The following is a 15,656-nucleotide window of genomic DNA, read 5'->3' on the forward strand; positions in this document are numbered from 1 at the left end:
TCTTGAGTTGTATCTTCATGATTTGCTGCATTGTGCTGCGGTCAAGGGATTGGCTGATTAGAGAACTGCATAAAACAGCAGGTGGATATGTGTTCATAATGAAGTGGCCAGTGAGTGTATGTTTCCAAAATGCAACTAAGTTGGTCAGTAAAACTATTGAAAATATTTTCTGTCTACTTTTGTCAGTTAAATACAGGTTCACATGAATTAATAAATCACAGATTTTTGTTTTTATTGCATTTTGGAAAATATCCCAACTTTTCTGGAAATTGGGTTAGTCAAAGTCAAGTCAAAGTCCTTCCCACGCCTTACAGTACCTGGTATTACTGGGCAGTCTCCCACTCAAGTACTAACCAGGCCCAACTCTGATGGTGGCGCATCGGGCGGCGCCGATCTCCGTTTCCGTAGCCCTCGGCCTCTCGCCTATTACATAGCTAGGGTTACAGTGGGGGGCTAGTCTTCTGGTAACCACGAGAGTTTAACTCCCCATGCACATCTGTATTGCAGCGTGCCTTGCCAGATGGTAGTAGGTACCATTTTTATGATGGTCTTTGGTATGACCCGACCGTGAATAGAACTCCCGATCAAGAGGCGGACACGCTACCACTAGGCCACTAGTCGGTAATTGTAATTTATTATAAATATTTTAATAATGTATTGAATTATTTTATTTTTTGTCCCTTCATAACTAGAAGATCAATTAATATACTCATTGACAATGCGCTATTATAGATAAAAAAAAAAGAGAGGACACTCTATACAGTGTGTTCAGCATGTCTGCCACAGAGGGAAATGACATCATGTGATGGTCACATGGTATTGCAATGAACCGTTTGAGTTGCAGAGAGGGAAGTTCTGTTTGTAACGCAATTGACAGAACTTTTGCAAACATTAATAAATTAAGATATTTAAATTATTTAAATGAGAAAATCAATTTAAATAATATTTTTCTTTTGAATTACATAAAAATAGTTGTTGACTTTAAAAGTTGTTATTCATTATTTTGAAAATAAGATTCTCTCAATTAAAAACAGACAAAGTAAAAATGGTTAGTTTAGGAACATCATGACAAATTTCAAAAAAATAGTGAGAACAAATATTATTATCAGCAATGGACATGGAATGAGTCCCAATTTATAGAATGACTCTTGTGTTTATACATGAAATGATTGGACAGCCGCCAAACACTAACTCAATTTGAAGCAGTTGTTGAGTCACAAAAGAACTCTGGAAATGTATTTATACATAGTACAAGTATTTGTTGTTTGTATGAAGTGTGTGTGTGTGTGTGTGTGTGTGTGTGTGTGTGTGTGTGCATGTTTTAACCTGTTTTTAATGTCTGAGCATTTTAAACATTTTTTGGTATAATATGGTCGGTTGAAATGCTCAGCCTTGCCTTTCATTTGTGTATATGGTTTAATTTGCTGCTTATTAGACTCAGATTGAATTTAAACTAAGAGGTTCTGTTTTCATTCAAACCTGATATACAATCATCCATATACACTCCATATGATATCAGCATGTACACTTCCCTTAATTTGTGTCTGTAATAATATCTGTGTTGTAGAATGATGGCGGGAAAGAGATCAGACTCACCAGAACCCAGCTGTGTGTCCATGAAGAGTGACCAGTCAATGGAAGCCCCTCTTGTTTTCAGAGACAGAGGCAGTTCTGCTGATCTGAGGTCAGTAAAACACTAAACTGTGCAGTGCTGCGGCTTTCGGACTGGCAGTGAGGAAAACTGCTTTAAGAGTTCAGTTCAGCCTGCAGTCCCTGAGCTGGAGAGTCTGCGGTGCGACACAAAAACATTTATGCCTGGGACATTAATGACTGTCACTATTGTATTCAAACATTTGTGTTTCTAAATGTATTAGTATCAGTGAGGAAATCCTGAAATCAATGTATTGTGTTAAGAGGATAGTGTCAAATATCCGTCTCTGTATTTATTAGTGTGTGTTGTACAGCTATGATGCATATAGTCCACATTACATGATGCATTTTGTTTGTTCACAGAAAACAAAAGAAGAAATCAAACATCAGCAGAAATCAGCTGGAGTCCATATTCAAGGTGTGTGTACATTTTTATCCACATCCAGCAGCATTATGGGTAATCAGACAGAATTTCAAATGTAACTGTGGTAATAGAAAGAGACTTTTCTTCTTTTCATAAAATAAATTCTCTCTCACTGTGTAACATTATAATATTTAGATCTGTTCCTGTGTGTTTCTCACCAGGAGCTGGAGCACAAAGTCATCAGTGTGATCCAGAAGGAGCTGAAGAGGTTTAAGAAGCTCCTGAGTCCAGATTCCCCAGCATGCTCTGAGAGGGAGGTGGAGGATGAGGAGGATCAGAGCAGTGTCAGAGAGGGAGTGCTGAAGATCACACTGCACTTCCTGAAGAACATGAACCACACAGATCTCGCTCACACACTGAAGAACAGTAAGAGCTCCAAGTCAAGGCTTTATTTTATCAACTTCAGTTTGGTTCATACTTAAATACATCATAATAAATTTAGCAAGCTGAATAAGTCAGTGATATTAGAACTCTGAAATTCGTTTTATTGTAATGTAGATGTTTTTGCTTCTCAATTTTGCACATTAATCAGGAACATACATCAATATTAAATTTATATTGTGCTCAGTGAGTGTGAATTCAAATATATTCTTACTTTGTTTCTCAGAACTCGTCTCTGTGTATCAGCAAAAGCTGAAATCCAAACTGAGAGAGAAGTTTAAAAGAATTAATGAAGGAATCTCACAGCATGGAAACTCAACACTTCTGAATGAGATCTACACAGAGCTCTACATCACAGAGGGTTGGAGTGGAGATGTCAATAATGAACATGAGGTGAGACAGATTGAGGCAGCGTCCAGGAGACCAGCAACTCAGGAGACACCCATCAAATGTAATGATCTCTTTAAAGACACGTCCATCAGAAGCGTGCTGACTAAAGGAGTTGCTGGAATTGGAAAAACAGTCTCTGTGCAGAAGTTCATTCTGGACTGGACGGAAGGAAAAGCAAATCAGGACATCACCTTCATATTCCCACTTCCCTTTAGAGAGCTGAATCTGATGAAGCAGGAAAATCTTAGTCTGATGAATCTTCTTCATCACTTTTTCCAAGAAATGAAAGAATTACGGTTAATAGACTGTGGTATTAACAATGTCCTGTTTATCTTTGATGGTCTGGATGAGTGTCGACTTCCTCTAAATTTCCAGAACAATGAGAGATTGTGTGATGTGACAGAGTCAGCCTCAGTGGATGTGCTGCTGACAAACCTCATCAAGGGGAATCTGCTTCCCTCTGCTCTTCTCTGGATAACCTCTCGACCAGGAGCAGCCAGTCAGATCCCTCCTGAGTGTGTAGACCAGGTAACAGAGGTACGAGGGTTCAGTGATCCTCAGAAAAAGGAGTACTTCAGGAAGAGGATCAGTGATCACAGCCTGGCCAATAAAATCATCACACACATGAAGTCTTCAAGAAGCCTCTACATCATGTGCCACATCCCAGTCTTCTGCTGGATCTCAGCCACTGTTCTAGAGAGAATGTTGGGTGAAGCAGAGAGTGGAGAGATCCCCAAGACTCTGACTCAAATGTTCACACACTTCCTGATCTTTCAGCTCAGACACAAGCACCAAAAGTACAGTCAGAAATGTGAGCCTGATCCTCAGCAGACCAGAGCGAGTATCCTGGCACTGGGAAAACTGGCTTTCCAACAGCTGGAGAAAGGAAACCTGATCTTCTATGAGGACGACCTGAGAGAGTGTGGCATTGATGTGAGAGAAGTGTCAGTGTACTCAGGAGTGTGTACCCAAATCTTCAGAGAGGAGTTTGGGCTTCACCTGGGGAAGGTGTTCAGCTTTGTACATTTGAGTGTTCAGGAGTTTCTGGCTGCTTTATATGCATTTGTCTCTTTCCTCAGCAGAAATGTAACAGAACAACAAACCACTGATCTGTCTAATCTTTTCAACAAGTTAAACATGTATGATTTTCTCAGGAATGCAGTGGACAAGGCCTTACAGAGTGAGAATGGACACCTGGACCTGTTCCTCCGCTTCCTTCTGGGTCTCTCACTGGAGTCCAATCAGACTCTCTTACGAAACCTACTGCCCCAGACAGGAAACACCTCTCCCAGCAATCAGGAAACAGTCGAGTACATTAAGGAGAAGATCAGGGAGAATCCATCTCCAGAGAAATCCATCAATCTGTTCCACTGTCTGAATGAACTGAATGATCATTCTCTAGTGCAGGAAGTACAACATTACCTGAACGTAGGAGATTCCAGTCGTCTCAGTGGAGTCAGACTCTCTCCTGCTCAGTGGTCAGCTCTAGTGTTTGTGTTACTGAACTCAGAACAGGAGCTGGATGAGTTTGATTTGAGTAAATATGACCCATCAGAGGAATGTCTTCTGAAGCTGCTGCCAGTGGTCAAAGCCTCCAGAAAAGCTAAGTGAGTAATTTTATTTTTATTTATAAAAGTATTACTGCATGGTTTCTTATTTTAATGTAACATTGAACTGTACTGTTTAGATTAATGCTTCTTAATAGTTACTCTAATCTTCTTTAATCAAACCTCTGGGACATTTACAGGAGATTGTTTCACTTTTTACAGTAACAGGTTATTAAACCAACCTTTTAACACATGTGCCCTTAGCAAAAAGTAGTATACTTAAAGCTCATTTTATTAAGCATGCTTCAGTATAAGTATAGCAAGTATACTACAGACCATGTACGTTTAGTGTACTAGAAAGTATACAAATTTAATGCTTTTTTGGACTAAATTGGAACATTTCAAGTTTATAAAAGTATACTTTCAAGGCGCTGTGCGGTAATTTCAGCAATCAGGCTATATCATGTGTCAAAATGTCGGGTTTGGTGGGTTATTCAAGCCCCTCAGTTTCCCGCGATCTCAGTGTCACGATGCGCCCGCTACAAGCATTTAAAGTTGACGCGCACAGCCAAATTTAGGCAGCCAGCCGTTAACTAGGTCAACTTATGTGTGACGTCATACCAGTAACCTCCCTTGGGTGATGCTGGCCTGTCGCCATGTTTTCTCTATAGCATGCGTTTACCAGAGTTGTTTACATTGCGGATTTTGTGGATTTATTCAGTTTGTGGATAGTTTTGAACACTCAAAACACTATGAAATGATGTATTAATATTCTGTGATACAAAATGCCTAATCGGTGTATTGTGTTTGGCTGTAACAACGAACACTGAACACTATTTGTGACTGTTGTTATCAATGGATCTGATTTCAAGGTCATGGCTAGGTATTGATAGAAAAAAATATTTTTTTAAAAACACGGTTTAAGTGTTTCTATGTATCAATCATTAATTGTACAAAATGATTTTCATACATTTATGTATTTGTCATATCTTTCTTTGTCACATGAAGTGTTGTCTTGATAACATGTGGCACATAATTTTAGCAAATGGATGACAGAAGATTAATTGAAAGATTTATGCCACAGAGCTGCCTTTAACTAATAATTATCACTTATTACTGACGATTTTACATTTACTAAACAATACAATACATAGCTCAATACTCCCAGCCGATAACATACTGAATATCAAGTTAAAATCAACCGCAATAAAAGGAAAATGATGAAAACTGGAATATCAAGGGGTCTACTGTATCAAAAGGCCCACTGCATTTCGCGAGATTGCAAGCTGTCAAGTTGCTAGAATTCAATCTTTCTAGCTATACTTTCACCCCTACAGCTATCAGTATTACACATAATCATAGATTAATCACACAGCATTCTAATTCAAGTGAAAATGGTCTTTAAAAATACACACAAGTAGTGATTTAGACAGAGAAACCAACCAAAACAAGTCTTCAAGTCGCCGGTCGTCTTCATTCTCGTCTTCGTTTCTGTCATCGTCAGAACTGTCCTCATTTTCTTCTGAAGATGAGCGCTCAGGTTCAAATCTGTAAGGCTGGATACCACCAGGACATTCAGCTGTCAAAATCTCTACTTGTGGGCCATTTTCTTCTTCTGTATCGGTAAAATCAAAGCTAATTTCCTCAGCATCGCTCCTATTTTCTGGTGTGTCCGCCATTGCAACTGCACCGAGTGGTTACTGGTATGACGTCACGCAGCTGTTCCATTGACCGAGAGGGGGCGCTGCGAACGCGGGAAATTTCAAGTGATGGGCATGACCAAATAAGGACCGATTACAACCGCGGGAAGCTTTTGAAAAATCGACGGTCAATTTATTTCGAATCTCGAAAGCATTCTGGTGCAGAATAATGCGACTTTTATCGCCACTGCGTGACACCTTTAAAGTTCATTGTAAGTTTGCAAAAGTACGCTTTAAAGTATACAACAAGTACACTCATCTATATACTATCAATGTACTTGGTATATCCCTCTCGTATGCTTAAAGTATACCACAAGTACACTGTAGCGGTTCGTGTGGAAGGGTGGAGCACAGAAGACGGCAGGACAGAGATCAGGGTCAAAATAGGGCTTTATTGCCACACTTTTCAGTGAACAACCAAACAGACACACACACACACTCAGCGTCTAGTTCGGGGATGAGCTCCTCTGCTCTCGCTCTCCCTCCTTAAGTAGGGCGCGGTCACTGGGAAGACACACAAACACAGGTTAATTGCTCTCAGGTGTAGTGATTCTGCCACTTACCTTCCTTGACTCCGCCCTCCTGTCACAGACCGGCGCTTGACCACGCCCCTGCTGCCACATACACTTATCGATATACTGCCATTGTACTAGTCATATACTTCGAGTCCCTATTTTTAGTTTATTATTGTATACTGTTATAAACATTGGTTATTTCACTAGTTTACTTGTTATACTTTAAGTTTGCTTGGCATATTACTTGTAGCTTACTATTTATATACTGGAAATATACTCCTTAAAGTATTCTTAAAGTTTACTCATACTGTATGTACACAAGAGTGTGATGCATTTACAAAATCACAAGACAGAATGTTGAAAACAAGTTTGATATATTTTCAAACATTTCAAACACAAAGACCTATGAAATCAAGTCCTTCCTTACTGGAGAAAATGAAAGGAAAAAGTGCACATTTGCATGTAAAAAGGTAAACATAATGGTCTCTTGATCAATAAAAAGTCAAAAATTTTTCTGTTTTTGTGTATGATTTTAAGGTACATAAAGATAATGCAATTGAGCACGCATACTATATACTGTAAAGTTTTAAACTCCAGCATTATATTATATTAATATATAAATTAAATTTTAAGCATGAGTCAATGACTTGACCTTATTATGCACTTGTAGCAAGATATACTAAGTATTAGGACTTTGTGGCAGAAAAAACGTAAAAAGCATAGTTAAGTATAAGTTTTAGTATTAAAGTATAAGTGTAAGTCTTAGTATTAATGTACTTAGTCTTAGACTTTTGTTTATACTTTTCAGTATAAGCCAAGTATACTTCACTATACTATTCTTAAGTATATAAAATATAGTTTATATACTGTAAAGTCAACTTCAAGTATACTTCCTCAGTTTTAGTAAAAAATAAGTATACAAATAGTACACTTGAATAAACTTCTTTTTGCTAAGGGTGAACACACCACCTGTACTCAGGTCCACTCCAAACCTCCAGAAATCAGAGGTGTGTCTATGAGCAGAGAATGATACACACCAACTGTTTTACTCTCTGTTTTAAACTCAACACATAACTTTGTGTTCAGGTAAATTATTTAATATTGTTTTTTCCCAAAATATTGACCTATGGCAGTAAAACAACCCCAATAAAAAGTGTCCATGAAACCACACGCTGACAAACTCCTGACCAATCAGAGAACTCCCTCATGTACAAACAGTTTGGTGCTCTGGAACATCAGTGCAGTGTGAAACTGATCAAATCAAATGACAAGAATACAGTGTGTGTGTGTGTGTGTGTGTGTGTGTGTGTGTGTGTGTGTGTGTCACTGCTCCTGTAAATGTGCTGATGTGGCGTCCTGTCCTCTGATTTCTGTGTGTGAGAGAAACACACTCACATTTCTGTTCCATGCTAAAGTTTAGCTGGATTATGGCTGTGTTTGTGTGTTTGAGATCAGTGTTCTGATATTTCATCATTTCTCTTCCAGTCTGTGTGAGTGTAATCTGACAGAGGAAAGCTGTAGAGTTCTGTCCTCAGTTCTCAGCTCAAACTCCTCTAGTCTGAGAAAACTGGACCTGGGTTACAATAACCTGCAGGATTCAGGAGTGAAGCTGCTCTCTGCTGGACTGGAGAATCCACACTGTACACTGGAGATACTGAGGTACACACACACACACACACACACACACACACACACACACACACACGCATCATGTTCTTTCTATACAGTGAACTAAACTGATTTATGTTGTTTAAACTGTAATGTATTATTCTATAAGAAACTGAAATAAGAATCATATTTACTTTCTAGATTAATTCCATATAATCAATTAATAGATTTAAACTTGAGAATTGAATTATCGCTGTGTAGATGTTGTGTTTCCACTTCTATCTGTGCCTTTCCCTTTCCTGTTGTTAAATACATCGTCTCATGTGAGCTGAGACACGTGGATCTTTCCAAGTACAAACACAGTCTCTATATTTTATATTTTTATTGTGAAATCAGAACCTTGTGTTCAAGGAGACATTTTATTTCACAACTGATGGAACACACCTCATTTATCCATCAGATATTCACAGATTTCATCATTTCTCTTCCAGTCTGTGTGAGTGTGATCTGACAGAGGAAAGCTGTAAAGTTCTGTCTTCAGTTCTCAGCTCAAACTCTTCCAGACTGAGTGAACTGGACCTGAGTCACAATAACCTGCAGGATTCAGGAGTGAAGCTGCTCTCTGCTGGACTGGAGAATCCACACTGTACACTGGAGATACTGAGGTACACACACACACACACACTAAATCTGCCCATGTGTGGCCACTGCTGGCAAAATATTGAGTCCATTGGGGGCCCTGTTACCAGCATGAAATGCGGGGCCCATATGGGACCCCATGGTACAGCCCAAAATGTGTGCTGAGTGTGGGCCCACAGCATACCCACAGTATGCCCACACTTTGGGCTGTGTGTGGTCTGTCCTACTGGAGCCCCACAAACAACAAAATAATTTTGGTCCTGTTGTGGACGAGCTACGACTGCGGATCACGTCACACAGTCTGAACCACTGTGTGATGATAATTACGGAGACTTGGCTTGACCAAAACATCCCGGGTGCTGCTATCGAGTTAGCAAGCCATGCTATCTTCAGAGCGGACGGGACTATTCACGCTGGTAAGAGTAGAGGAATAGGATTTTTTATTTATTTAAAGAACAGCTGGTGCACAATGCTACTGTTAAAGACACATACTGCTTGCCAGACATAGAGTATCTAATGCTGCTGTGTAGACCTTTCTACTTGCCGAGGGAGTTTACATCGGCCCTCATAATAGCTGTGTATGTGCTGCCACAAGCTAACGCTAGGCTAGCTATGGAGAAGTTATACCACTCCATTAGCCAGCATCTGTCAGCACAACCAGACAGTATTGTTATAGTGGCAGGAGATTTTAATCATGCCAACTTGAGGCCAGTTCTGCCCAAATTCCACAAGTATGTAAACTTCCCAATAAGAGAAACAATATTTTTGATCAAGTCTACTGCAACATATCAGATGCTTTCAAAGCCAGCCCTCTGCCACACCTGGGACTCTCAGATCATCTCTCTCTGTCTCTGATTCCATCATACAAGCCACTCAGCTACAGATAGAAACCATCCACAAAAACAGTCAAAGTATGGATTCAGGAAGCCACCTCAGCCCTGCAGGACTGTTTTGAAGATACGGACTGGGGAGTTTTTGCTGAGGAAGCAGACCTGGAGAGACACACAACAGCTGCCCTCTCGTACATTAACTTCTGTGCTGAGAATGTGACTGAGACAATAACTGTTAGTGTTCCCCAATCATAAACTGTGGTTCAACAGTAAGGTGCGGGCCCTGCTCAAAACACGTGACTCTGTGTTTAAATCTGGGGATCTGTAGGCCTATAAAACAGCATGGAGAAACCTGATGATGGGTATCAGAGAGGCCAAGTGCAGGTACAAGCAGTGAATAGAGGAACACTTTAACAGCAATAACTCCAAAGGTATGTGGCAGGGGATAAAAACTCTGACTGGCTACAAGGATGGCAACATATTCACAAACCCCATGGACCACACTCTGCCTGACACACTGAACTGCTACTTTTCTCGCTTCGATCGATGAAACAGGGAAGCCAACATCCACCCAGCACTAACAAGGAAGGATGACACCATACAGCTGCATCAACATCAGGTCAGATCCACCCTGTGGAGAGTCAACGTGAGGAAAGCAGCTGGTCCAGATGGAGTCACTGGAAGGATCCTCAGAGACTGTGCAGACCAGCTAGCAGAGGTATTTACAACCATCTTCAACCTATCACTAAAACAGTCCACAGTCCCCACTTGCTTGAAATTAGCTACCATCATCCCAATACCGAAGAAAAGTACAGTGAACTGCCTCAGTGACTATCGCCCAGTTGCCCTAATCCCCATCATTACTAAATGTTTCAAGAGACTCATCCTCTCTCACATTAAAATGGCCATCCCTGCTGACCTCAACCAATATCAGTACGCTTATAGAGCGAACGGGTCAACAGAGGATGCAATAATCACAGCTCTCCCCACAGTTTTCACTCACTTGGATCAGAAAAACACTGACATGAGAATGCTGTTTGTGGATTTTAGCTTCACCTTTAAAACAATTATTCCCCACAGGCTAGTTCAAAAACTGAGTGACCTGGGCTTAGGCCGTTCGCTGTGCACTTGGATATTGGATTTCCTAAGTAACAGACCACAGAATGTCACGATTGGACTTTACACATTGTCCACTCTTATCTTGAACACAGGCACACCACAGGGGTGTGTCCTCAACCCCCTCCTCTACTCCCTCTTCACCATGACTGTTCCCCCATCCACACCAGTAACACCATTGTCAAATTTGCTGACAATACCACGATAGTGGGAAGGATAACTAATAACAATGAGAGAGCCTACAGGGAAGAGGTGCAGCAATTGACAAAATGGCAAAATGGTGTTCAGACAATAACCTGGACTTAAACATTTCAAAAACTAAGGAAATGATGGTGGATTTTAGAAGATTGAGGTGCACCAAACACTCTGCCCTCTGCATACACGGTGAGGAGGTGGAGACCTTCAAGTTCATCAATGTCCACATCTTGGCTGATCTCACATGGATCACTAACATCTCCCACCAGGTGGGGAAAGCCCAACAGAGGCTTTACTTCCTTAGGAAGTTAAAGCAAGCTCGTCTCCTTCGCCACCTGCTGATCAACTTTTATCAATCTGTAATAGAGAGTCTCCTGACCGACTGATGTATGGTGTGGTTTTCCAGCTGCACCACAGAGGAGAGGAAGGACTTGCAGCGGGTAGTGAGGGTGGCAGAGCGCATAATTGATACACCACTACCTCCCCTCAGAGACATTTACATTGACCGACTACAAAAGAAGGCCAGCTCTATTTTAAAGGACCATACCCACCCTGGACATCATCTGTTCTCCCTACTGCCCTCTGGAAGGAGATACAGACTCATCATAGCTGCACCAAACAGACTCAAAAACAGTTTCTACCCTCAAGTGGTCAGATGCGCAACCCCGCCTTCCCTGCCTCAACTCCACCAGTGAGGGGCAACAAACACCCTCCCCCAAGGAAAATGCCTTTTATTTTATATTGATTTATTGATTTATTCTTTTTGTGTTATTTGTTCTTGTGTCTATTTTGCATTTTGCACTGCCAGTACCGAGAGCTGCTAAACTGTTTCGTTGTTTCTAAAACAATGAAAATCAAGCTCTATCTATCTTCAGTAAACCACAACATTACTACTAATGCACATGCAAAATAATTGCACGTGTTGAACATAGCAGTAATATACTAAGGTGGTGTTTACATTAGACCGTATCAGCGGATCATCAGATTAACGTTTTTAAAACGATTCGCATGCACACAGCAACGCCAATACACGATTCGCGTGCACACAGCAACGCCAATACACGGATACGCTAATCACATGACTAATTAGATGGCACGTAAGTTGAAATGTGTAAATAAACCTCAGTGCGGCTCAACGCTTCCTCCTCCGCACTCAGGCATCCTGCGCTCCAAATCACTCCACCCTGAACAGCGAGTGCCCTCTGGAGGGTGCGCACTCCGGCCCTGCGCAGCTCACAGAGCGCGCGAGTGAAGCGCACGAGCAGTGATTCGGGACTGAGCCGTCCGCACCGTTTTTCAGCAGTCGCGTCACATGACCAACGTGGCATGACCAACGCCAGCGAATCAGGAAGGTGGATGTCACAGTGACGTTGTCCAATGACGATGTCAGCTAGAGCTCAGCACTGCGTATCCTCGTTCCTCAATGTTTACACAGCACCGGATCAGATACGTACTAGGTTGAATACGTGGGCCCTGGCGGATTCAAACTGTTCCGCCTGTGGAGTCGTTTCCCGGCGTTTTAATGTGCACGGACAGTGCATCCGTGACGAAAATGATACGGATACGGTCTAAACACCACCTAAAAGTCATGCATTTGGAATACAGAGAGACCACTGTGTTTGTGGGGGATATGTTCAAAGATCTAACATGGAGAACCAAAACCCCAGATAGGAGCCAACCATCTCTCTGGACAATAGAGGAAGGTTTCTTGGTGTCAGCACCAGTACTGTAGTATTTGACTCACTAATGCACCACCATGCAGTTAAAGTGGTGACCGGTGCTTGTGTGGAGGACTGCAGTCTGGCTTTGGGGGAAGTGGTGGGCCATGAGAACATTCTGGCAGTATCCATGATGAACAGTGCAGTGGTTCTGTTTCTGAACACAGTGGAAAGGGCGATTAATTTGGCTGATCACTTACCAATCAGTGGATCACTTACCAGTGTGTTTTCTCTCTTCACTCCTTCCAACAGGGTTTCTGCTCAGTATGGAAAATTCTGGAATTTAATTTTAGTAATTTCCAGGTCTGGATTGTTATGGGAAAAGGAAAACAGAGTATGGAAAAATATTGCTGGTTCCACAGTATTTTCCCTCCTTTCTTTTCTAAAATATAAAATTAAGTCAAAATGTTCAAACCAGTGTGAGTTTGATGTTGTTGAATTTAAGTGAGACAAAACATGCGTGTGATGTGTCTGAGGTGATTTCTGTGGCATCTGCCATCACTGAACTATCTGACATTAGCATGTTGGGCTACGCCATACAGTACCTATGCAGAACTAAAATAATAATGATAATAATCGGCGTGAGCACACATTGCAGTACTACAAATGCAAGAATGGGTAATTACAAGTTTTCTGAGAGCTGGCAAGTGCAGTGTTATGGGGCTGCTCTGGGCATGAATGATGGCAAATCTTGTGTGTATGTTTGTGTATTTGCATATCTGCATGACAATACCTTTGTGTGTGTGTGTGTGTGTGTGTGTGTGTGTGTGTGTGTGAGAGAGAGAGAGAGGTTTCTGTGTGTGTGTGTTCGAACAAATCTGTGAGAGAACATAGTTGCCCTTACTTATTTGTATGTAGCACACTTGCACAAGACCTCTTAGCCTGATATCTGTCTTACTAGTACTACCAATGTTTTCTCTTCATATTTGAACATGGGTGTATGGACATGGAGAAAAAAAGCAGTAAGAGAGAAAGAAAACTGTTCATGGAAGAGAGAAGTCTTCAACTGAGATTTGAAAGTAGAGAACAAAAAGCAGTCATGGTGAGAATACTGAAAAGCAAAAATTAATTGGAGCAAAAGCAAATCCCTTTTATCTGGGTAATGGTCAGCTGATGTGCCAAAACTCTCAGGAGGACTGTTATGGGAAAAAAAATGTTTTTAAATATCTGGGAGTGTACCTGGGAACTGATGTAGTGGTGCAAAAGAACTGGGGAGGGGCCATCGAAAGATTAAAAGGTAATTTAGACAAAAGTAAAGTGTCTTATGACAGTTCAAGTTCAAAGTATTTATTGTCATATGCAGGGCCGTTGACAGCTTTGGCTGGGCCCGGGACAAAATAATCTGAGTGCCCCCACCCCACCCCACACACACACATACGCGCGCACGCACATCGCCACACAGCAACCACCCACACCCAACCCCTCTTTTCACAGTCTCCATTCACTCCAACCCTTAAATAACAGGTATTCCAAGCCCATTATAACAGTCAACCATTTTATTTCAACATTTAGTGATGTGTACAGTGAGTTTTTCAGTGTATTTTTTTTGTCTTGTTTTTCATAAATGTCCTTTCCGTACTCGATTTAGAATGTTACAAAAAAAAATTGACACCCTCCCAACCACGTAACATTAGCCTATCTGACCTGGGGGCTGACACGTTTATTACAGATAAACCAAAAGGATTACAATGTTCCCTGGATATAGAACTGGACCGAGAAGATTTCAAAATCTTAACGTGTAAGCAACAACAATAAAACAGAGGTTGTTTTATTCATTTAGGGCTTATTAGGCTACTTTCATTAATTGCGCTTTTCATACAGGCCTATCATTTTTCACTTGAGCAAGGGAATTGTTTGAAGAGTATCCAGTCTAAGCGAAAGTTTAATGTTTTGCAACAGACTAACCTCAAAACACCCCATTTATAGCCCATTCGTTACATTAAACTCTATCTAGCTGGCAATTTCACATGCCGTCGTATCTACACGGAATGATTTCCAACAAAATAAGGTTTAATTAACAAGAGGCAGCGTTCCACGGGCTTTCAGCTAACCGGAGTCCAGCTCAGCAAGCGTGCCTAAAACATTTGGATATGATTGCGGGCCAATGTGCTATTCTTTGCTTCATTGAGATATATGCAACACAGTGTTATTAAACCGATATGTTTATGAAATAATTCAATGCCCTGTGCATTTCAGTGTTCACTCAGTGTACCCTGCTATCCCCTACTTTATAATTATGAATGGCACGTTGTGCGTGCTGGGGTTACATTACGGGGCTGGAAAAAAGTTATCTGTGTCTTACCTGGCTCAGCTGCCCCACTGCCTTCACCACCTGCTGCATCATCTGAATCTTTTCTAAAATATCTATGCAGTGAGCCCCTGAGGCTCTTGGCTTCTTCATCTCTTTTTCTCTTTTCTTTTCTTTGCTCCTGACTTGTGCATGTTGGCAAACGGGCTCGCACGCTTATTGTCGAAGCGTTATGATGGAATAGTGCCGTGTTATTTGGCGCCTTAATCAAAGACCAAACCATTTCTGCATTAGGGGTGGTAGGTGGGTTCTTGAATCTATTTTCGAAGACAATAAAGGCAAAAGAACCAGAAATCATTCATTGAATGCAAATATAGCACATTTTTCTCCCCCAAATCAACACATTTTGAAATGAAACAGAATGATTAATGGCATCTTCATGAGGGACCAGTTCTGGGCCCCCCCTCATGCCTGGGCCCGGGACAAAATACCCGGTTGTCCCCCCCTGTCGACGGCCCTGGTCATATGCACAGTAAGGACATGTCCTCTTGCACAATGAAATTCTTAGTTTGCTGTCCACCATGAATGCCAATTACAAATAAATAAATAGGAGGAAGAAATAATACAAAGTAAAGGCAATATAGTGCAAAATAAAAGCAAAAAAAAAAACCACCCAGAATAGTACAAAATGAAGG

The 15,656-nt window shown here is 41.2% G+C and overlaps 1 protein-coding gene across 2 annotated transcripts in view; it reads left to right on the forward strand.

Annotated features, from left to right (window-relative positions):
* LOC132887160 (NACHT, LRR and PYD domains-containing protein 9-like) overlaps positions 1 to 15,656 on the forward strand; it is a 60,240-nt gene that overhangs the window by 32,802 nt on the left and 11,782 nt on the right. For both annotated transcript variants that reach the window (XM_060922624.1, XM_060922622.1), the window contains 6 exons: positions 1,568 to 1,684; positions 2,014 to 2,068; positions 2,236 to 2,440; positions 2,682 to 4,452; positions 8,093 to 8,266; positions 8,707 to 8,880. In XM_060922624.1, coding sequence (XP_060778607.1) covers positions 1,568 to 1,684; positions 2,014 to 2,068; positions 2,236 to 2,440; positions 2,682 to 4,452; positions 8,093 to 8,266; positions 8,707 to 8,880 — 2,496 coding nt within the window. The remainder of the gene's footprint in view (positions 1 to 1,567; positions 1,685 to 2,013; positions 2,069 to 2,235; positions 2,441 to 2,681; positions 4,453 to 8,092; positions 8,267 to 8,706; positions 8,881 to 15,656) is intronic.

The sequence above is a fragment of the Neoarius graeffei genome, chromosome 5 (genome assembly GCF_027579695.1).
Source record: "Neoarius graeffei isolate fNeoGra1 chromosome 5, fNeoGra1.pri, whole genome shotgun sequence".
Lineage (NCBI taxonomy): Eukaryota > Metazoa > Chordata > Actinopteri > Siluriformes > Ariidae > Neoarius > Neoarius graeffei.